Source organism: Corapipo altera, unplaced genomic scaffold (genome assembly GCF_003945725.1).
Source record: "Corapipo altera isolate COAL_440 unplaced genomic scaffold, ASM394572v1 49, whole genome shotgun sequence".
NCBI lineage: Eukaryota > Metazoa > Chordata > Aves > Passeriformes > Pipridae > Corapipo > Corapipo altera.
The window spans coordinates 14,707,812-14,731,804 of NW_020884879.1; the positions used below are offsets into that span (position 1 = coordinate 14,707,812).

At 37.6% G+C, this 23,993-nt stretch overlaps 1 protein-coding gene across 3 annotated transcripts in view; it reads right to left on the bottom strand.

Annotated features, from left to right (window-relative positions):
- Window positions 1-1,945: 1,945 nt before the first annotated feature.
- The window catches only part of ARFGEF1 (ADP ribosylation factor guanine nucleotide exchange factor 1), an 89,844-nt gene continuing 67,796 nt past the window's right edge, over window positions 1,946-23,993 (bottom strand). For 2 of the 3 annotated variants that reach the window (XM_027638787.1, XM_027638786.1), the window contains 17 exons: window positions 22,282-22,372; window positions 21,157-21,197; window positions 20,900-21,069; window positions 20,136-20,287; window positions 19,802-19,974; window positions 18,646-18,806; window positions 17,862-17,992; window positions 16,890-17,019; window positions 15,799-15,934; window positions 15,571-15,709; window positions 10,260-10,329; window positions 7,235-7,364; window positions 6,258-6,397; window positions 5,831-5,999; window positions 5,212-5,350; window positions 4,157-4,274; window positions 1,961-3,422 (listed from right to left, as the gene is read on the bottom strand). In XM_027638787.1, coding sequence (XP_027494588.1) covers window positions 3,258-3,422; window positions 4,157-4,274; window positions 5,212-5,350; window positions 5,831-5,999; window positions 6,258-6,397; window positions 7,235-7,364; window positions 10,260-10,329; window positions 15,571-15,709; window positions 15,799-15,934; window positions 16,890-17,019; window positions 17,862-17,992; window positions 18,646-18,806; window positions 19,802-19,974; window positions 20,136-20,287; window positions 20,900-21,069; window positions 21,157-21,197; window positions 22,282-22,372 — 2,255 coding nt within the window. In that variant the 3' untranslated portion in view covers window positions 1,961-3,257. Of the gene's footprint in view, window positions 3,423-4,156; window positions 4,275-5,211; window positions 5,351-5,830; window positions 6,000-6,257; window positions 6,398-7,234; window positions 7,365-10,259; window positions 10,330-15,570; window positions 15,710-15,798; window positions 15,935-16,889; window positions 17,020-17,861; window positions 17,993-18,645; window positions 18,807-19,801; window positions 19,975-20,135; window positions 20,288-20,899; window positions 21,070-21,156; window positions 21,198-22,281; window positions 22,373-23,993 lie in introns of all 3 variants that reach the window. The other variant, XM_027638788.1, reaches the window with a different exon arrangement.

A 23,993-nucleotide genomic window follows, 5' to 3' on the forward strand; every position in this document is an offset into this window, starting at 1 on the left:
GAGTTCAGTGAACTGAAACACGAAGGTGAAATAAGGATAAGGCTGCAACTTTCCTCTTGGTTAGGAAATTCCCACCCAGATGCCACAGCTTAACCAGTGGGGGGAGTGGGGGTAGGATAACCACTGATGAAAACAGTGGTTTTGTGAATTTGTAAAAGTATCTTCATTTTTACTAAAATGCCACTTTGAAGCTTTTGTAAACCTGCTTGAAGGCCACAGCAGTTCCATGATGACAGCAGGCAGTTCTTGCTGAGAGAGATGTCCTTCAACCTTGTGTTGGGCTTAGCTTCTTCATGGGTTTAGCATGTGCTGTCCCAGAGAGGATTTATCAGATCTGACTAATCCTTACCCTGAATCTCTGGCCCAGCAGTGAGAAGGCTCATGATGTTCAGCAGTGTGGGTGTGAGAGAAATGGCCAGTCCTGCAGGGGCTTTACTGTAATCCAACACCTGGGCTGCAGCATAGGACAGGCGGCACAGCTGTGCATTGCTGACTTCCCAGAGGCAGGAAGCACAAAGGAATTTCAAGCAGCTGAGGTGAAAATGTTCTATAATACATTTACTTACCCCCCACTCCAGCACCTCTCATGCTGAAACCCATCATTTTATACTTCTCTTGGGCACCTGCCAGCCTTGCCATTGTTTTTGATGCCTGATGGCTCTTTTCAGTTGCTTCACAATTTGAACTTTGTGATACGTTAACTGGACTAACTCTAGGTTACATAAAGAACTTGTCTTCTTCCTCATCTAGGTGCCTATGTAGTTTAATTATTCCTTATTCCCTTAGCTTTAATTGAAGTTTTATCCTCAACAGAAGCATAAAGTCAATGTTACCCGATGAAACCACCCTCATGTCACTGCAGGAAGTTTTTTAAATGCCAGACTACCACAGGCCAGCATTCCTTGCCTCCAGTTCAAGCCAAGACACAGCCCATCCCCTCCTGAAGTTGTTTCCTTCACTGCTGCTGTGGCCTGAAACCAGTGAACTTTAACCTTACTGCTCAACAGCCTTCAGCACCATGAATTACACTTTTTCTCACGTCTATCCCTCCCTTGGGCACCCAGGCTGCTACTCAGGATACTGTGGGTCCTTCAGCTTTCTCTGCATCTCCAAAGCTCAGCTGTTAAAGGCCCTTCTGCCTTCCTAAATTTTTTAAACTTTTTATCATGACAGCCTTACCTGCAAAATAAATGGACCTGCACAGTGGTTTAACATTTAAACAATGCACAACAAACTGCAAAAGTAAAATATAGCCCAAGAAAAAGTGTACAATTACAATTAATTAAAATAACCTCAAATCTCCCCCTTCTGACATTGGTAAATGCAATTTGGTGAATCACAGGTCATGGCAGTTAATTCCCGTCTCTGACTTTTCCAGAGCTTATTCATCAAACTGCTTATGTTTTTGGAACCTGCAGTGAAGGGCAACTGGAGATTCATTCCTCTGGAAGAGAGGGGAGGCTCCCTCACACACCTCAGTCTTCAGACTGCTCTCCTGTGCTATTCAGGAGTTCTGCGGGAACACACTGGAGAACAATTCCACTTTTACTCATCAAATCACAGATGCTGACAAAGCTGAGCTGGCTGATCTGTTCCAAGTCAGCAGAACTCCCAGCCTTTGCCTCCCAACCACTCTTTCTCCCTTGTCAGTTTGGTGTTTATATTTTAATCCCCAGAAAGCAATGCCCAGTATTTGAGTTTCTATCTGTGCAGCACTAGAGGGTTCAGCTGACCAGTTCATGCACAAACATTTTTATTCTCCTCCTCCCTGCCCTTTGTTTTTAATTTACCGTTCTTTTTCCCACTGTATTTGTCTCTAAAAGTGAGATCACAGTCAACCAAAGGTCACCCACCTTTCTGCCCCCAGGAGGCTGGGGTTTGCCCTTTTGAAACAGAAGCATGAGAGGCAAAGCAAACTAAAACAAGTAGCTGTGGATTAGACCGGTTTTGATTGCACTGATGAAAGAGTTCAAAAACTTTATTGACCTATAACCTGATTAGAATATGCCAGATGAGAACCAAATATTGTACAGAAAGTTGTACAGAATTTTTTTTTTACATAGAAAACTTTACATATCTGTACCATATACATTTTGTCCATCTGAAAAAAATTTCTACATCCATTGTAATACAGAATGCTTGACAATCTCATCTGTTAACCATCAGAGCACAATTCACAGTATGAATACATTTCCAATAAATTTAACCATCCCCAAACCATGCCAGATTTGTTACTTGAATATATTCAACATTAAATTCTGTACATAAGAGTGAAATCTACATCAAACAAAAAACATCTGACAGCAGACACAACCTAGACTTGTTTGCAGTGATTCAAGTTCCAGTCCTTGAAGGATCATCATTTCAATGGCTCGTTTTAATATTTAAAAGCCCTAAAACAAGTATATTACAGGTAGTTATGTCAGTCGTGATATTTCTACCGCTGTTCTTGACAAAAGTCGGCAACACTAACTTCTGGGCTACAATGAAACAAAGCAAAACAAAACAACAAAAACAAAAAAAAAAAAAAAGGAAGAAAACTCACAACCCAAAAAAAAAAATCAACCCAAACTTCTAGTGCATTTGGTAAACGAGTAAGAGTTATGGGCTTTCAGCAAATCAATATTACAGAAATAAAACAATTCGGGAAGAACTGTATAGTGTTAAAGAGTTTATATTACAGACCTGCATCTCTGTACATTTTCACAGAAGGATGATTTCCAATGTCTCAGACAGCCTGAGTGTGCAAAAATCTTAGAATAAGAATATCAGACATAGTTGCTAAATATCTTTTACCATGAACAATAATCTCAATTTTCTTTTCACTATAAACATTTTATCCTTCAAAATACAGCTCTCCTGAGTTGTACTTCTCGCAGAAGCTCAAACCTTTACATATATATGTTTCTTTGGGTACATTTTACTTTCACACCCGCCATAAACATCTGTTGCTATACTGCTGTCTAGGACAGTAAAGGATACTGCAGCCCATGCTGACAAGGGGACTGTGCTAAAAACTGGCTTTGTGCTCAGCACGAGCCAGGCAAGAGAAACCGATAGAGATAATCCGTCAGGAAATAAAGGGACTGGAGTGTTGCAAGCCTTAATTACAGTTGTAAGCATCTGTACCGTTAACCCTTGGATACATGTTGCCATACAAAGAAATCATTTTTATGGATATCCAGACAGAATGGCTCAGCTACCTGGTCCTTGTATTTAGCTGAGGAATATAAACTTTTAAACAGTGTCACTATCTGCTACTGCTTGCTTATTCCAGACTCTTGTTCTGGTGGTTGGGATATTTGGAAAACCACACCAATCCGCAGGAAAAACCTCCGTAAAACAGCTCGAAGCTCAGGAATAAGGTCAAACTGCATGATTTCACACAACAGAGGATAGTAGAACGATGCATGGGCTTTGAACTGCAGAGAAAACAAGCAGAAGAAATTACTCTATTATACATCAATACACCTCAGAAGGCACATTGCAAGATATGAATTTTAAATACTTCTCCAAATCACGGTGAGAAACCCACAATGTGACAAGCAGAAACATCATTATAACTGAAGTTAGCAATGCTAGAATAAGGCTATGACAGCTGTAACATACTCTGACAGACCCTCAGTAGCTACACACAGCTCCTTATTAATGCTTATTCTCCAAAAGGAAATATTTTTCTATAACCAGTTTTTTACTGTAGTTGGTCCCTTTCACTTAAATATTTCAGCCAGGTTTTGTTAGAAACAGAGAGAGACCTAAATATGGATTTATTTACTGCAGAGTTGCTTTGGAGAAGGTCAAGGTGATGTACATGTAGCACTGAAGTCAGAAACAGAGGTTAATTCTTTGAATCACTAATCCTATTCTTCAGCAGGAGAGGGGTAAAAGCAACTTAACACACAGTTCTAAAGGATTCTAGCATCTTTCAACTTCTCTCAGACACGTTTTATTTTATCACTCACTGCACCTTCACACTGAATTATTACTGTCAGTATCTGTCAAATGCAGTTTGAATGTACATTCCCTCAACAAAGGAGTGTCTACAGAGCAGCAGGAGCTTTTAAAGTCAACTCTATAACTGTGTGTGAAGAACTGGCCTAGAACTACCTCTTACCTGTAAATGTTATCTGAAACACCATTCCAAACAGTTACTTACCCTTTCATCACTTATCTTCAGCACTTTAGTCAAAAATAAGAGTAAAAGATTAGTCCAGGCTTCCCGATGACTTTCTGATGTAAGAGTCAGGAAATAACTCAGAGCCTCACTGCAGACACTAGAGAGAACACAAACAAAAATTAGTAACTCATATTTCATTCAAAGCTCTACTGCAGAGAAGGAGCTCTGGCTTTGTAACTCATGGCAGTAGAACCCTGGTGTAGAACAGCATTTTTTTTATGAAAGCTACTCTAAGCCTGATTAGTTACAGAAGGCAGTGATCTTGTTCAACTTAAACCCAAAGTCCTAGTACTTCAGCAAAAAATAAGCTGATAAAACATTATGCTGTTTGTGCATGTATTTTGAAGTGCATCAAGTGTTCTCTGAGAGGTATTAAAATCCACATGACAAATGCTATGCAGACTTTAAGAACATATCTCACGCTGATGTAATCAGGTAGTTTTCAGCTCTGCTTCCTGGTCTGTGAACCTTAAAGTCTGTGCCTTAAGTGTTACTGTCATAGTTTCAAGCCCTCTCTCATTCCAACACTTGCTTGAAAAACTCTGTAAACAAAAACCATTCAGGTGAATCTTAGTATTCAAAGTAATGAATAAGCAAAAAGCCAAAAGCCTCTCTATGTGCAACACAAAGCTGCTCAACCCCAGCGTCTATTTCTGCAGATGAGAAGTGTCAATTCTCTAAAATACCTGAGGTTACTGAAAGAAAAAATCCCAGCGTTTAGGTGACAGTTGCCTTCCTTCTTAAAGAGGAGCTGTAACAAGCCCCCACCTAACCACATGATACAAAAAAAGGTGACAAACCCTTTGTTCTCTCCAGCAAAACGTGTAATGAGAACAAAAAGCAGAGACAGCATCAGTAGCTGGAGGCACAGCACCCTCCACACCACATAAAAACTCTTAGTGTTAGCTGTGACCACCACCGCACACATTAGCTCTAGGAAATTTACCTCAAACAGAGAAGGTGCACCCTTTTAAATAAAAAAACTCCTTTAACATCAGAAACAACATCAACAGGTTCAGCTACATGGACCTTACTTTAGTAGTCTATGCTGGACTTCCTCCCACGCACTGGTACGGCTTTCATCCATGTACATACGGAACAGAATGCGCAACCCACAGGCCAGGCTGCTCGTCTCCTGCTTCAGGAGGTTAGGCTTTGATTTGCCTTTGAAACCTAGAGAAATTCCAAGCATCCATTTAGATTTTTGGTTCAACTGACATTCTCCCTAACAGTCCCCCACTTCTAAGCATTTTCTGCACGTAGACAGTTAGAAGAACGACCCTGAGTAATTAATTTCTTATGACATTAAGTACAGTGGAGCACTGCTACAAATGAACCTATTTATATACGCCACAATTGTGTTTAGCACCCATTTGTACATAAGCTTCCAATTAGCTGTGAAACCTGTGTTTGTGCCTGCAGCTTCCTAGCATGCCACTCACACTGGCAGCTGTAACTCAGTGAAACCTTAAATTCTAGGAAACCAAGAAGATATTTGCACCTGCACAGATGAGGTCTCCTTCCCTTAAGAATCCCAAGGTCATAAAGCTAAAGTCTGATACTCAATTTTTACATTCAGCTTCTAAGTAGTTTTGACTTTCAAAGCACAGTAGCACCCTGTCACTAAGTATTTCCCCAAGATGACTGACTCACCTGCTTTCCAGAGAGCAGTTCTCTGTTCATTGTTTGAATTAAATGCTTTAGCAAATCTGTGAGATTCCAACAGACAATCCAGAAGTTTGAAAAGCTGCTGTGATGTCAGAAAACGATACATCCCTTGATCTTGTGTATCCACGTGGACATCAAAGTCTACAGCATCTCTCTGTTAAAAAAAAAAAAAAAAAAAAAGGAAAAAACCCAAGGGTTTCAAGTAAAAATTCATAACTGTGTTCAGCAAGCTCTTGTGATAACTCAATCCTACCCTGCTGCCCTGGCACAGCGAAAGCAATTTAATGCAAGTTGTAGAAGATCTCAAGTGCATTTAAAAACTGTAAATTAGCAGACACTATAAGAATTTATGAAATTTTATCCACCAGACGAAAAGCTGTTAAAAAGAGAGAAACTTATCTGTTCTGCTTACTTGTGCTGCTGCTAGATTCTCTGCATCCTCTTTTTTGCTAGTTGCTGGGAAGAACACAATGTTGTCGATCGTCTGAATGAGTTCCAGCTGTACAACACATTTGATCAAAAGAGCAGCAAATAATTTCTGTTCTGGAAATTCTTTAAAGGAAAGAAAAAGAAAACTACTTGTTAACTAGGGAACTGCAATACTTTTTTCTTTTTTTGAGTTATTTTGAGAGTAAGTTGAAGAACAGTTTGACTTCGAGTATATTCATAAAACAAACCTGGAATCCATCAGTCTCGAACCACTAAAACCAGAACTTATGATCATTTTAACAACTGGCACATCTTAAAACATATTTCCTGAAGTCATCTGTGATATATTGGACAAATATTCGATGTTACCTAAAAATCACCAAAATGAGTGACTTGGATCTCAGTATCAGTGCAATAGCAAGAACCTGCAGCTGAGGCTGTCACAGGCAGAAGGCTTAGGACAGTACTGGTACCATTGTTTGCTTGCACTTGTGGGAAGTACTAATAGCACCACAGTCACGAGTATTTAAGCACTAACATATAACTTTGCACAAGTTATCTTAAGGGTTTCATATATTCTCTTCAAATCATAGACAGGATTTTACAGCTACATTCTACAGCTGTATTTTCAACTACAGCTTCTGTTGCATTTTGCACTGAAAAATCTTTGGTCCTAAGACAAAAAAAATTATTACTCATTTACATAGCATTGTAAGGAGAACACTATTTTTAATATTTTGCTTTTGGTAAAAAGCCTGCAAGTTAGCAGTTGAACTCTTGATTTTTAAAACATAGGTCAAAAGTGTGGACCCACAGGAATCCAACACAGTTCTGAAACACTACACGATGACAAAAATGCAAACAATGATTTTCTTCTTGTCATGTTTCTACAGATATCAAACATCTGGTAAATACTACCCTTAAAAGAGATAAAATGCCAAGTCACTACAAAGCACGCACTTGGTGTTGGCCTGGTTTTACTTGTTTCTTCACCTACTATGGCCCCTGTGCTGGGTTGATATGGGCGTCCATCTGAAGGTCTAGGCTGAATGGAATCATGAATATCTACTGACTTCTGTGAGATTGTATCCTGAAAACAAAGCCAAAAAAAAAAAAAGAAATTAACTTACAAAAAACTTTGGCAAGCAATTGTCAACAGTGCTGTGCTCTTCACAGCTTAAGATATTTGCTGTTTCAACACTGCACTTTCGTTCACTTTAGTCTTATTTGATATTATCATTCATGAAAGACGTGTGAAAAAGACGACCTAATAAGAAAGATTTGAAAATTTAACAAGAAACAAAAATTTAATTACACAGAAAAGTTAATGTATTTTGCAGATAGGATTTTGCATTCCATTCAACCATTTAGTGTGTCAGCCAACAGTTTGGCTTTTACCAGGTGAAGTGTACGAGGTTTGCTGCAAGGTTGCCCCTATGAGGTTGCGAGCTATCCTGGTGATGGTACATGCCGTCAGCAGGGTCTCCCATGACAGACAGGTCAAAACCGAAGGGTCAGATATAATGTGTCCATGGGCAGGATGGGCTCACTAGCCTTCTGGCAATCATCCTAGGAGAAGGACAATTGTAATTTCCAAACCCAGGCAGATGGAGCTCGCTTAGCCCTGTAAGGCCATCCATCTAAGAGAAGGTCACTCTAATTAAACCTACGTCCTGAGGACCTTGCTGCCACCATCCAAGCTCTCTCGGTCCTGGCAGATGAACCTTGGGATTAAAGGGTGGGTTCAGTTCTGCGCACACTGTGTCTCACCTAAAACATCCACTGTGCAGGCTCGACCCTGTTCTACAGTGAAAAAACCCCTCAAGACCTTCTGTGAGAAACTGTTTTCCTTTATAACTGGTGAAAATGTGAACGCACAGCTCTTAAATGAGAAGTACAAGCAATATGAAGTATCATGAGACTCTCATCTTTACTTGCCTTTACTCCCTTGAGTGTTCTGAACCATAAGCTCCTAACATGTCTGTGGATGATACAGGAATTTACTGCAGTGAAATGATGGAGGAGAATATATTTGTATCACAAAAATACTCTAATTTAAAATTCTTTTGCCAGAGAGCTGCGTCAGCAGACTTCTGCAACGTGTTCTAATTCTCCCTGTTACTGTGTTACCTTGTGAACTAGAACTCAATGACTTTAGAAGAGAAATTGTTGAAGTTTTGTTTTATTTTTTAATAAATATCTTCCTTCTTGACAAGTTGAACGTAAAGTATTAAAATTAATACCTATTGTTTTAATTTCAGAAAGCATTAACTGAAAGAGGGAAATGTAATTATTAACAAAATATGCTATCATTAACTGCAAAGCACATATCTATACACAGACATATGGTGACCAGTGACAGGACTCAAGGGAATGGCGTGATGTTGTGTCAGAGGATGCTCAGGTTGAATATTAAAAAAAGGTTGTTCACCCAGAGGGTGGTTGGGCACTGGAACAGGCTCCCCAGTGGAGTGGTCACAGCACCAAGCCTGACAGAGTTCAAGAAGCATTTAGATGATACTCTCAGGCAGGTGGTATGACTCTTGGGATGGTCCTGTGCAGGGCCAGGAGTTGGACTTGACGATCATTGTTGGTCCCTTCCAACTGTGATACAGATATATAAAAAATAATGTCCCACTCTATAACCCAGCATTTCTATCGGCACTTGTTCCATAAGTGCCACTGAAGACAACACATTAATGCCCTTGATTGTGCTGTTAGCAAGACTTAAATCTACACATATAGTTCCTATAAAGAATGTAGACTTCTCATACCAGTATAAACCAAGGATTTCATCACTACTAAGTATAAATTTATATTTTAATAAGTATCATGTCTATAGATAGCAAAACACTCCATCATATTTGAACTACCTAAAGAAAAGTGAGATGAAATTATCTAAAGCCTACAAAAAATCCTACCAAAAAGATCCAAAGTATTTCTCCTTTAATACTATTTATTTTATAAGCTGTTAATTTTGAAGTTGCAATGTGTTTTTACATTGAAGATGAAAAAAATTTCTGAAAACATTTATGTTAAAACTATTTCAAAGAGAAAAGATCCTTCAATTTACTCAAGACTAAGACATTTAATATATCTGCCATATATGCATGCAATCATTGACATAAATGGATCAAAAATGTAGCCAATGTTTAGATCAAACATTTTACACATCAAACCATTATAAATGAGTCATACATAATATAGCACGAATGTACAATACCTATACAATGAGAACTGGCCATCACAAACATTTACACTCCGTTTGAATTAAATTATGGTAACACTCCATAAAGACAAATGGAGGGAGTCGGTCTTTCTTGGTAGAGCTCATTTGGGACCATTATCCTTGAACAACTGTTATCAAATGCTTCATTAATCTATGAAGAACTTTATGCAGCAATCTTGTGGGAATTTCAAAAGACAAACTAATTCTCATCAGTAGTAAAGTAGCTACAGGGCTGTCAACCTGTAGGTAAATCCAAATTATACCTCAGTTTATTCAATCAGTGCTAAGCAATCTCATGGTTATATAGATTTTCTATTTTAAACACTGACGTTTAAGTTCTTATTACCAGAGAAAATCTGAAGGAAAAAAAAAAAAGTCAATCTGTCATTCTATCCCCCTTTACTGTTTTCTCATCTTGCCAATGTATCAAAATGAAAGAAAAAACATGACCCAAAACAGGAAACAACTCGAAGCCTAAATACAGTATTAGAGAAACTATGAGACACAGAACATGACCTAAAACAAACACAAGTAACTACCTAAGGCAACTTCTGGAAGCTATGTCTACTGCAAACAAATATGTACTTCTTTATCAATTAATTCCTTGTTATTTTAAAGCACTAAATAGAACTCTAGCCGGAAAAAAAGTTTTCAAGTAAATCATAATTGAAAAATGTATATTTTGAACTTATTCTTCATCACAACACAACAATACCCAGCTCTTGCAATCTTAAAATATTTATTTCAGCAGCTTACCAGTTTTTCTTTTGCATCAGAGGGAGAGCCAGAGCCAAACTCCCCTGCAACAGGTCGCCAAGTCAGCAGCCTTTAAAACATAAAATCAATACCAAATTTACTAATTTTGAAATACAAATCAGAACCAACACTCTAAAAAGTCCACTTCAACATGGTGGGGATTTGTTTCTATTAATTTAATTAATGGAAGCTAAACATTAAAAGAGTATGATATAGATACTTCCATAAATTAATAAACTAATTTCAGTTCTAAGTACATACATTTTTCTTTCACACAAATTGAAAAATATAAGTATTGTGGTTTTTGAACTTCAATGTTTCTGCCAGCTGCTTTGGACAGACAACTGGATTATGCAGAGGTGAAGTAATTTTTTTCAGAAATACTGGATTTGGTTTAAGGGACTGTTCTAGTCCCATTAGTGGGCTCTGTTCTCCCACACTGCCTTAAGCTTTACCTAGAATAAGGAATTAATCTACCCCAAAACAAATCTGCATGAATATCTGGAAATGTTTTGCATCCTCTGTGTGGGGTATGTTCCAGCACTGTGTTTCCATTTTCACTTAGGATTCATTGCTGCTACATCCTATCAAGTCACTGACAATACTGATCATTCTCTGCTGATTTCCTATAGACGTGTCTGTCTTGAAAATCTTCACCTTAAGCACTAAAAAATGCCTACATTGATTGTAACTTATTGAGGCTGTCTGTGCTTGCCAAGAATCAAGGGAAACTGGATTAAACTACTTAAGTGGTCCCATTATCTCTTTTTCTTCAAATCTATCACTACAAAGTAAAATTAAAGTTATTTGTCATCATTAAGATCTCAAACTATTTAGTTTCAGTCTGTGTGAGGCAACGCATGATGGACATTTGCATCTGCACATCCTAAAGAAGAGCCTTTTCTCACTGTGTTAAGGTTCCTAAATTAATGTATCACTGATCTCCAGACAACTAAAGATCAGATAACTAGAAAGACAAACTGGAGATAAGGAAATATAAAATCTTGAGGCATGTAATGAGACAACAAATAAAGTAGAACAGAGAACTGAACTGATTCATGAAAGCTACAAGGACACAAACTGAGGTCTTGGAATAATGAGCCGTTATGAGCCAGTAGAGGCCAGACCATCATAATTTGTGCAAGGAATCAATTCTAACTCTTGAATTTCTTGAGGACAAGAGGGCATTCAGGATGGCTGTCTCAGGATGGCAAGCCAAGACTTGCTTTCATGAAGCTTCAGAAAATTTTCATCAACAAAATTTAGAAACAGAACTTAAACAAAAAGAAAAATAAAATAAACTATTAAAATAAGCTAACAAACTATGGGTTGGATGAGCAAACAGTGAGGTGGATCAAAAACTGGCTGAACAGCCTAGAAGCTAAGAGGATGATGAGAAGGGGCATAAAATCTAGTTGGAGTCCAGTGGTACATCCCAGGGAGCAAAACCGGGTCCAGTTCCATTCAACATCTTAATGAATGATCTGGGTGATGGGGCAGAGCAGACTTTCAGCAAGTTTGCTGAAGAAACAAAAGTAGGAGGAGTGGCTGATATACCAGGTCATGATGCATCCAGACGGATCTGAACAGGCTGAAGAAACGGGCTGATGGGAACCTTGTGCAGTTCAACAGGGGTGAAGTGTAAAGTTCTTCATTTGGGGAGGAACAAGCCCATGCTCCAGGACATGCTGGGAGCTGCCCAACTGGAAAGTAGCTTAACAGAGAAAGCCCTGGGGATCCCGGCAGACATCAGCTTGGACATGAGTCAGCAGTGTGCCCTTGCTGCAAAGAAAGAAAATGGTATCCTGGGCTACATGAGGAGAGGGAGGGGATCCTGCCCCTCTGCTCAGCACTGTGTCCAGTCCTGGGCTCCCAGTATAAGAGACATGGACCTACTGGGGAGGGTCCAGAAAAAGGCCACAAAGGTGGTGAAGGGACTGGAGCATGCCTCCTATAAGGAAAGGCTGAGAGAGCTGGGACTGTCCAGGCTGGTGAAGAGAAAGCTTGGGGTATCTCATCAACATATATAAATATCTGAAAGGGCAGAGCAAAGAGGACAGAGCCAGGCTTTTTCCAGTGATTTGCAGTGCCAAGACCAGAGGTAATGGTACAAACTGAAACACAGAAGGTTCCATATGAACATCAGGGAACACTTTTTCACTCTGACTGTGACCAAGCACTGGCACAGGTTGCCAAAAACAGCTGTGGGGCTTCACTTCTTGGAGATATCCAAAAGCCAGAATACGATCCCAGGAAAACTGCTCTGGGTGGCCATGCCTCAGCACAGGGATTGGATCAGACAACCTCTAGAGCCCCTTCCAACTTTAGCCATTCTGTGTCACTCTGTATTAGTACCTTCAGCTATCAACATCTCAATGATTCTGTAGAAGCTTGGGAGCAGTACAGCTTGTGGTTTTCTACTGAGTGATCCTTGCTGGAATTGGTAGCTGAGTAAATATTCCAGTACCACATTTTCAAAACAAGGAAATAATATGTTCATCTCTCTTTGCAAGAAAGTAACTTGCCAAGAAGCAGCAGAGGCTGATACTGATACTGCAACTAAGAACTCCCACAGCCAGTGCTGCAGCTCTTAAATTGAATAAGTTAGTTACACAATACTTGGGAGATGTTTTATATGAATGCTAATAAAGAACATATGTTACCCTATCTGATTACAGTAATAAGAATCTCTGCCAGAAGATACTTTACACTCCAGAGATTCGTAGCATCTGACTATTTCAAGACAATTAGCAATTAAAGCACTTGCCCAGAAAGTTTTCATATGTACCACTGTGAGACTTGTCCTCTTCAATTCAACATTAACTATTGTGTTACTTCTGCATATGGGTAAACAAAGGTAAAAGCATCATTTGCCTTCTTCTCTAAGTACTGAGGTAGTGTTCACAAAAAGCTGGGTATTAAAACTGCACTGTCAAAAAAAAAGTAATAAAAAAATTAAGGCTGGGAGGGCAGGAAAAGCTCTGTTGTAAAAATAAAAGGAAAAGCTTTGTTGCAAAAATAAGGCTAATAGAGGGACTAAGAAATACAAATATGGGATTTCAGCCAAACCAGGAATCAGAAAAAGAACTAGATCCCATAAAAAGAGAGGGGAAAAAAAAGAAGTATCCTCCTAGGACTCAGAAAGAGAAGGAAAAAAAGATGAGTACAAAGTTTCCATTAAAATTACAAGTACCTGCATATTGTTTGGCTTTAATTAAATATGGTCAAAGTGAAAAGACACTTTTAAGTAGTTTTTTGTCATCCAACAATTGCTGGTGTACTTTCACCACGGAAAAGGAGATGAATTACATATGCTCAAGGGATTACTCTCATATAAAATATAAGTAAGATTTACTTTACCCTGCAAAAGCAGGGAACCTCCAAGAAATTAAAGAAGGAATAATATAATGAAGTTCTCAAAAGAAGGCACAGAAAGATGAAAAAAGGAGATGAGAAGACTGGAAATCTATGGAAGGAGTCAGATATTCTCCCAGGAAAAATAACCTATTTGAAAAGCAGAAGAGCCATAATCAAAGGGAATAATGCACATATTTCAAATCAGATATACCTAAAGGCAACAAGAGTATTTTGAATGTGTCTAAATATTAAGATATCCAAAATGCTGCTGCAGAAAGGTTTCTAATATTCAACTATAAGAACAGCCAGAAAAATAAGTTTTGATTGTGTGATGAAACCAAAGCAAATATTCTGCTAGTGACTATTTACTTCAAAATCTTTTCAAGTATGGGACACAGTAATTTAGAGCTAATTCAACTGGACTTTCACATCCAGAGATTTGGTTTCAAATTTTATCTCTGGCAGTTACCAAAATGCAGAAAAAATATCTTGCTAGTTCCCGAGTGTTTCAGCTTTATTTCAGTATTATTTTTGGATGGAATTAATTCATACCTACTCACATAAAAAAAGTAGGTGAGGTAGTGACAGATTTTATCTGTTAATGAATGAATCTGTTTTGGATTTTTTCCGTTAATGAAGCTCTCTTTGAATGCTATCTGATAGACAACTCTAAAATTAAGGCTCCTTTTGCTTCTGTTTTCTTCAAACCTGAACTAGGCCCCAGAAGCAAATGCCATGAACTAGCTGACAGACACAGGACAAATAATAACATCAGATATGAAAACAAGCAGTGTTTCATCTCAGTGTTTGTAGCACAGGGGAAAAAACCCTTCAACTTTGGCATAATGCTGGACATGGTTTTTTGTTATTCTGCCCTCTGATGCATAAGATAATCCTCTGAATGGGGAAGCCTTGTTTTAAGAAGCTTCACATCAAGTTATAACATGAAGGGAAAGACAGTTACTAATTATGCAAGATCATTTTCATAAAAAGATTGGGATTCACAGAAACATATGATGAAAGTTAACCATCAACCACAGAGACTTAAATCTGTAAGACTTGAAGTATTTTAGTATTTTGTGGACGTAAGACTTGATATGCATATGGGTAACTGGAGAACTAAGCCTTAGCTAAAACACTGAGGGAACTTTAATTGGAAACCGGAAATGCTACAAGGAGCTGTAAAAATTCACAGCCTGGTGGGAAATACACACACGGAGCAGGTCTCCTGCCTCACATATCAAAGGCCTGACGCACGTGCAGATGCCCACTAGCTTGCTCTTGTACTGTTTTTATTTTCTCTTCTTATCTCCCTTCCCCCAAGTCTGTGGGAAAGGAAGCTTTGAAGTTTTACACAGCCTGCAGGTATCTTCCTTCATAAAAAATTTGTCTGTTTCAGCAAGAACAGCCTGAGGGAAAGACAGAATGTTACAGTTCCCACGCTACTTCTCCTAGACTTAAACCTTCCAGGTGCAGAAGGTCTCTTGAGTGAAGAAAATCCTTAAACAGCTCCCCCTTCCTCCTCACCCAAAAATCTTCTGTTTGTCACCCCTGCATCCCCACAGTGGAAAAAGCTTCACGTGTAATTACAAACAGCAAAGTCTGCCTATCAATAGCATTATTCTATTACAAAAAAGAAAATAACAAAAAAAATCAGACAGTACTTCTCCAAAAAATCCAACATCGTCAAATTGATTCAAGTTACATTTTGAGGGTCATTGGTTTTTCCACTTATCTCCTATATAGTATTTTAGGTTTTAACAGTTTATCATTTATAATACAAAAGTATACCTAGTACCTAACTTATCATTATGTTCCAAGAAAGTCTGTTTCTCTTTAGTCCACACATAACAGCTTTCTGTTCACCCCATCTATGAGACATCTGAGAGTTTGAAATTGGTAAGTAATTTAGTTGAACTATTTTAGAAAATATAAATATTAGCAGTTGTCTTACGCGTGAGGGATTGTAGTTTTGAAAATATCCAGCATGCAAGTGCAAGTTTTATCCCAGATTTCTAGGGTAAACTTTTCACCATTGAGGATGACAACATTCTCCAAACAGTTTGTACCAGATCGTGCCAGTTGTTCATTGTCTGTAAAAGACAAACAGTGTATTTGTTTATTCACATTCAACACAGTAAAATGTTAACATTGTTTTAAACATAATCTGGTACAGTCCTACCTTGCTGCACACACCAGTACAGCTGTGCAAATATATCATCCAAAAGAACATCACTAAGTACTTCTAAATACTGTGTGAATACATCACATATTGCATAAAGTGCATGGTTACAAGTAGTTGTCATCCATTCTGCTTTCTAGGAGTGGAAAAAAAGAAGAGTTACAACTTTAAGGTGACACTTCAGGATACGTATAGATGGATGCATGTATTTACCTAATTTGAATTGCTTACTAGTGACATGCAATTTGTTTCTGTATCTCAAAACTCGGAGCCCCAACTTTTGCTTTGCTAACTAGCATGTTTTAAAAAACAACAGAAACAGAGTTTCTACAAAACTACAAACAACTGTCTCAGTGTCTTATCCTAGCTCAACGATTTAACACCACATCAAAGCTGTGTTTAAGTATTTTCCAGAGAATAAAAACTTGGAAAGTGAGACATGTCCTTCCATAAACAGCTAGACGAGGCTGCCCAAACAATCGACAATTTTGGTCAAACTTCTAATATTAATAATTTACACCTAATTTCCATCTTTAGGGCCATTTCTGTTCAATTCTTTGTCAGAACAGTACCTCGTTCTGGTTTGGCAGGTCAAAAGAGTCCAGTGAAAGCACAGTGCTGTTTGGGAGGATTTTCTGTTTGGTTTTGGGTTGGTTATGGGGGTTTTTTTCTTCTGTTTTGGTTTTTTTTTCCTTAGGTATCAAAAATTTTTGAACTAGTAGAACTTATTTCTTCTAATTGTGACTTCACTGCTGATTACAAGTCTCACTTCATTGAGCATGTTGTGTGTTTCAGATTCCACACATCATGTGTAAAAGCTACAGTTCTTATAACACTACAAGTATTTAATTTTATGCTATTCCTCTGTTGTTTGTAGTGTAAAGTACTAGGCCTTTCACACATTAAAAAAATGAAAAAAGTGACAACACCTGCCAACAGAATGCCATTAAAACAAAAAAAGGCTACTAAAATCATATAGGTCAACCACTCGAGTTTTGAGGTTTGCCTTACGTTACTTGATAAATCTATATTACAGGTTTTCTGTTGTAAATATAGTTCTCATGTAAACTATATTTTCCCACTTTTTTCACCTCAGTCTGCTGTTCTGGCAGTTTCATGTTGTCAAATATCCTGAAGACAATTCGAAACAAATCTTGCCACCAGTGTTTTTCATAAGTATGGCCGTATGTCTTCATTATTTCAAACATTACTGTTAAGCCCCTGAAATGAAGAAAGAAAAACATATACTAAGAGTTACAGAAACACAACACGTGTGAGACCAAATATGTCCAACTGCAGCAACAATAACAAACTCAACAATACTGCTGGGAACAATATACCTGGATCTGATGTGGATCAGGTACACTAGTACCCAAAAATTAAGTAGAAAATCACCTTGTAAAAAAAATCACTTTATAGTTACAGGCAACAGCCAGAGAATTGTGGTAATTTAAAACTGAAGTAGGAAAACAACTTTGTTACCAGGGACCACAAGAACAAACAAACAAATATTTCCAGGAAGGAACAAGTATTAACCTTCAGCAGCTATAAAGGGAGTTCATATGCACAGCTCACATGTAGATGTGCAAACTCAGAGTTATTTGTATACAACCTCTCATATTTCGCATCTGAACTGCAACTGAATATACTTTAGAAGGGAAGAGCCATATTCAAGGAAAATAAGCAGGTTTTATATGAGATCAGAGTACAGCTTTGATTTTTCAACTGTTTCTGCAATCTTCAACCAGCGAATGAATCTAGTATAAACCCAGTCTTAAAATCCCCAAACTAAGTATGATGGGCAAGACACACAACACAGTCACAGCTACTTAACTTCGTTATTGATTATAACAGAAAATAAAAATGTCGTATGTAAAGAACACGGAATAAATGTCTGCATTCGAGCATCCATTTAAAAGGTGTCTAGTGTTTCCAAAGTGATATCACCCAAATTTAAATATATAAATCATTTTATGATGGTTACATTTAGTAGAAGAGTTGTTTCTATTTTAAAAGTGTAAACTAAGCCTTTTAAAATTTGAATTACAAATACTGATTGTTACCTGGTTCTTACATCTAATTTGCATCTATTGATGATACAGGACAACTCGAAGAGAATTGGGAACCACCCTCGCACCCACACTCTGTCTTCAGGAGCTACATTCATATCATCACTTGTGTATTCCTTGAATGCCTTTAGAAGAAAACAAAGGGTTATAGAGAGTCATAGGAGTTAGATTGTCCAAAATAAAACACAATCTGGACTGTAAATAACAATCTCTGCTGTACTAGTATCACATCCTGACACTTCAGGTGAGCTGGCAATCAAAATACTACTGAGAAGACAAAGTGTTTTTCAAAGTACTGCTTAGTATATTATGAAGAATAAACTTATAAACAAGATTATACATTCGATTATCAGTTTTTGCTTGTAATTCAGTGTGAGTCTCTTGCTGTCATTTTCATAGAGACAGCATTGAAAGTGGGGATCTATCATAATATTTTAAGGATATCAAGCATTTTTGCTTATGCCATTATCCATTCTTCACAACATTTCTCAGTAGAGAGAGATCCTGAGATGCATTGATTTCCAGCAGCTCTCAGGAATGCCAGTCACCAGTTGAACTGGGTGCATAGGGATGGGCAAAGGGGAATGAAAGAAGAAAAAGAAATTGCCAATACTTTCAAAGCCCATGGCATTTTATACTCCTATTGTTTCTGAATAAAGTATATCTCTCATTAATCCATGAAACTTGCAGGGAAGCCAAGAAGTTTAGCGCAAGTATTTTTTCTTTATAAAAGCACTATTGATTAAAGCACTTACAATTTAGCTAATACAGAATATACCTGAGGTCTGTCAGATACATATTTCGCACAGTGGCGGATGAGGCGGATCGCTTCCATACTGGTATCTGGAAACGCTGCATTGCAGGCAAATTCAGACAAGCACTTTACTGCATCCTGGAAAGAATCTATGGTTGCTGGGAAGTGTTTTTCAAACACGATTGCTGAGAGAAAAGTGTGAACAGAGGAAAAAAAAAAGTGTCATGCTTTAAAATCTATTAATTCTAATATGAACTGACTGTAACAGAAGCCATGAGAGACCAGTTCATCAATTGGTGCTGTCAAATGCTTGAGTAGTAAGAAAAACTAAAGAAAAAACCCCAGAAGAATGGTCTAACAAGAAAAAAAAAAAATCACCTAGAGGGCATTCCATTTTGACAGTAAATAAGTGTTTAAAATAAGATAGCATCTAGACTAAAGAAGGGCAATTTAACAGTTAAGCAAGACCAGAGTGATAGGCTTAGTGTTTAACACCGGTCTGTGTGACCAGACCTTAAGAGGGCTACATGAAGCATGGAGCTAACATCTACTAATGGACTTCCCCCTCTGCAACATGTTGCCTTGTTTTGAAATAGATACTTTTCAGGATAAAAAAATGCTTCATCAAAGCTGAAAAAGTTTTAGGAACTTGCAGAGGTTGAGACAGAATGAAGAGATCCCTTATGGTCCTTAAAGCCTGTGATCTAGATTAGAGTGGGAAGGAAAAAAAAATTAAAATCCTCATAGTGCCACATAGCTCAGCACTTTCTCTTAAACAGGGTCATGCTCAAACACAATTCAGAAACATGGAAAAAGACAAGCAAACAACATAATACTAAAATGACTACACTTCTTTTTTTCCTGGGGGGAAAAACGTAACATTCTTCACTTAAATGAAAATCTACAGACTATGTAAAATTATCTAAGGTCTGACTTGTTTTACTACAGAATGCTACAAACATATATTTTTTTTAAAGGCATAAAGACAGACAGATAACTATAATCTTATTGAATGACTTTGGTAAGTATTTTCCCAGAGGACTGGTTGAAAAGTGTGGATTGGTTCTACAACATGAAGCAGGCTTTACTATGCAGACTGTGGAGTCAACAGACAAACAAAGCTTTTCAGGCTCGGGAGTGACACACACTTCCATGACGTCTGAATATCGTTCATACTCACTGACAATGTGCCCTGTAGTCTGGAATGCCAGTTCCACTATACTTTCATCCTGATCTGAGGCTGCCAGATGAAATACTGAAAAAATGTTCTTCCAGCCAGAACGAATGTTAGCAGCCTGGGAATTTACCATCTGTGCAATACACCGTACAACCATGTCTCGAATAGTAGGAGACCTAAATTAAGATAATAAATAATATTTTTTTAAACTACATTACATAATCAATTAGAATAGTATAATTTTTTAACTATTGATTTTACAAAAGTAATTTGAAAAATTAATTGCAAAAGTTGATGCTTGCAATCCCAGGCAATTCAGTTAATTGTATGTTATTACCTATTTCTCTTCATGATATGTTCAAATGGTCTTAGGAAGTCCTTCTGGAATCGGAAATTAGCAAGTTCTCCTTTTTCCAAGAACTTCATTGACAATTGCCTTAATGAATCTACTGCAAAAATAGCTACATCTTCATTGGGATTGCAGCCAACCTGAGAAGGTAGAATAGAAATGCATGGTAAGTTTGCACCAGAATTCTTACGGATTCAGCATGAGCTGCCTACACAGTTGATAATGGAGAACTAAACAGTGCTGAAAAATTAACAAAATTACACAGCAGCCAGTTCCATAAACCACATTGTTAATGGAATTCAATAATCCCTAACCAGTTCCAGCTGTTTTCTACATTAATTAACCTGGCATTTAAAACTTTCTAAAAATTAGCAAGCTGTCTAGAAAGACTTCAACAGCTGTATTAAAAATGCATATCTACCATTCACCTGATAAACAATCCATTTAGACTTGAATAGAAAACATCATCTTATCCCAAGCTTCATAAAACACCCACAAAACTTTTAACACAAAACTAATGGCAGCCATGTCATGATAAATAACAATGCATACTTGTGTTTTTACACATTTATTATATCATGTACCTCTGTCGCCTTTTCAGCTTTACAATTTTTGTTGGTTTAAGGTACTTACACAGAAGGACAATAAAACCAGGATAACTCAGATAAGCATGTGCTTTTCCAACAAATCTCAAAATAAAATTAATTTGTATCAATAACTGGAGTATGCAGTAGAATCGTTAACAGGGATACCTTATTAAAATGATCACCAATAACTTCCCAGATCCTAGACCACTGTAACCTTATCCGTCCCATGTTGTAGTAAGAAATCTCCACTATCTTCTGCAGACTAAACATTCGAGGGTGGGTAGCAGACAGCAGCTCATCCATAGATACAGCACAAAGCCAGCGAACAAAATCCACTGTTAAACAACCACAGATTTTAATGCAGTATTTTTCCAAGGTTTAGTTTACAGGGGTGGGTGGGGTGGGGAAGAGATAAAACCTACCAATAGCATTTCCATCCAACCTCGTAGATCCCGTAAATATTCTGCAAAATGCAGTTAAAGACATTGTTACAATTTCTTAAAAAAAAAAAAAAAAAAAAAGCAGCTATTAAACATGTATTCCAAGTTTGGTTTTGGTTTTCTGTTGGTTCCCCTCCCCAATATATAGACATCCTTGGATTACTTTTATTTATTAAAAAGGAGTTAGTAATTGTGGAGAAATACCAATGAATACTGTCAGTAGTTTTTATTATCCCTCCCCAAATATAGAAGCCAAGCTTCTCCAGAGTGCACAATTCCCATCTGCCATGACAAGCAGATACCTGAAACACTTCCCATTATGAAGCAGGGAGAGACACTGCAAACCTAAAGAGCTATTACGTTTGACATTAAGCTTCCACTTCACTGACTGTGATTTTACTGCAAGGCAACCTTCAATGAACTGATACCGATCTTGCTGCCTACATTTAATCATAGAAATGTTTGTAAGCCTTCAAAATGATACCTCTTCATCAATTTTGACAACCATTAAGAAAATGATGTGTTCTGATTTCTTATATGCTGAGCCAGCAGGGACCATTAACACTCCAGTCTCATCAGTACTTCATGAGATAAACAAGGAATGTTCACGATATGTATTATGCCCGGCCAAATCCAGTAAAATAAATGTGATTCATAGAAAGGAAGACTGGAATAATAATTTTGGTCATTTCAGACAACATCTACATAAACTAGAGGAAAGTAGGGAGTCAGTAATTATATTTAGGAGAGAAAGGGTCTGTCAATAATGCCCTCTGTACTAAGGCAAAATGAGATTTGCTGTCTGTTACTATATACAGTAAATCAAGATTCACCAGACACTACAGCAGTCTCCATGCTGCAAATCTACTGCAGAAATTTTTTTAAGTAAAAAGGTTTCTTGTCTAATCTTTGCTGTGCTCCTGTTTGCAAAAATACCTATGATCCATAAAAAAAGGGAAAGTCCCCATCCAAAACCAAAAAGAACTTTAATATAGTAGTATTGAGTTTTTTCAAATAAATTAATAATGTCCCATTCTTAGCATAGATGATTCAAATACTGCTTAAAAAGCTTGAGGTCACAACAACAAATTCAATACAATACAGTACCTGTCTACAGCAACGACAACACTTTGGGAGCTAGTTTCTCCAATGGATTCCTGAATACTTGCTATCTGCTTCCAATCCACGTTTCCACCAACTACAGTGAACAAAAATTGAAAAACAGGTAAGTGACAACACAGAAAGAGCTGGGAAGAAAAAGGAAGAGAAGTTGTGCCAATACCAGTATAATTAAATATATTTTTAATTCACAAAAAAGTGAAGGATATTATTAATTTCCCTTGAATGATCTGGGCATCTCAGCGGACAGTTGCATGTTGGTCTAAGCCCTAATTAACTGGATTCTCTATCAATGTACAAACTATATTAATCTGAGAAAATTATCCATGTTTGGAGCAACTGCATGAACAGAAAAAAGTGAAAAAAATTAAAAACTATGAAAAGCATCTTTTTTTCTCCATCTTTCAATGAACCTTAGGTAATTTTGCTACTGAAAATATACAACAAATGATAGAGAATACCACACGGAGAAACTTTTCACACTTTACTAGCATCAAGTAAATCCATCTTGATAGGTTTTATTTTAGATTATTCATGGAGAAGAGCTTCCACCAAAACTCCATCTTTAAGCTACATCTCAAGTACAGCAAAATTATCACAACAGTGAGAAAAATCTGTAAATAAAAATAGCAGTTATTTATTTTGGAGGCTAGAAACTGTAACCTACATCTGGGAAATCTCATATTAAGAAACTGTTAATAGTGAGCAAAATTCTGAAATTTCTGGTAATCTCTAAACTTGCCTCAAATTGTCATCACAAAAAGAGAGGAATCTTGCACCATTCTGGCTAATTCCACAACCCCTGCATTTAGTTTTTTTCCCCTTAGGCATCCTATCAGAAAGATAAGGGAGAACAGAAGACCTAAAGAAAGCCAGCAGTTCTGTTCTCAGAGCTTTGCAGAGACAAGAAGTTCTCCTATTTCAGATTGCCTCCCAAAAGTCTGCTTCTGAGTCTCACTGTGCTCCACCCACACTTGAAGGTGGCTGGAGATGACTGTCAGACAAATCTATATAACCTGATCCATCTGAAGTATTTTTCTAAGGCATTTATGGACCAAACATTTGGTACATACATACATACACAAGTATTTCAGGAACTTATAATACTGTTGGATTTGATCAAGGCTTCTCTTGTAAGCACACAAGCTGCCAATATCAATTAGCTTGAGGCTTGGTAATGAGTCAGCTAAGAAACATATCAAATGAGCAGCTGGTGAATTTGAAGGGCTATCTCCAAGAAGCCAGGTAACAGTAACCAAGCCAGTTCCACGTGAGAATTCCTTGCTATTACAGTATTTACCATCAGTGCTGGAAAACCTAAGGAGATAGTAGACTTTTATTTTAACAGTTATGAATCTCTTTGAATGAAAACTAAAGAGTCATCTACATAACTCTGCTTTACAAAAAACCGATTCCTCAGATTCCCCTTGTCCAAAGAGGATTTCTGGTCACCTAAGAGATACACTTTGGCTGCGACCTACTCACTGCAGCAGGTTTTGACTTCCAACTTTATCAACAGAAGAAACTGGAATAGAAGAAACCTGAATTTGACAATTACAACTAAAAGTAAGACCACATTCCTACCAAAGAGGTAAAGGAATAGATGCTTATTCTTTTACTTTTCCAACCCACATGCTTGTGATGCTTTAAATGTCCAAGTAAAACAAAAAAAGGGCCACCGCAGGAGGATAATGCAAGAG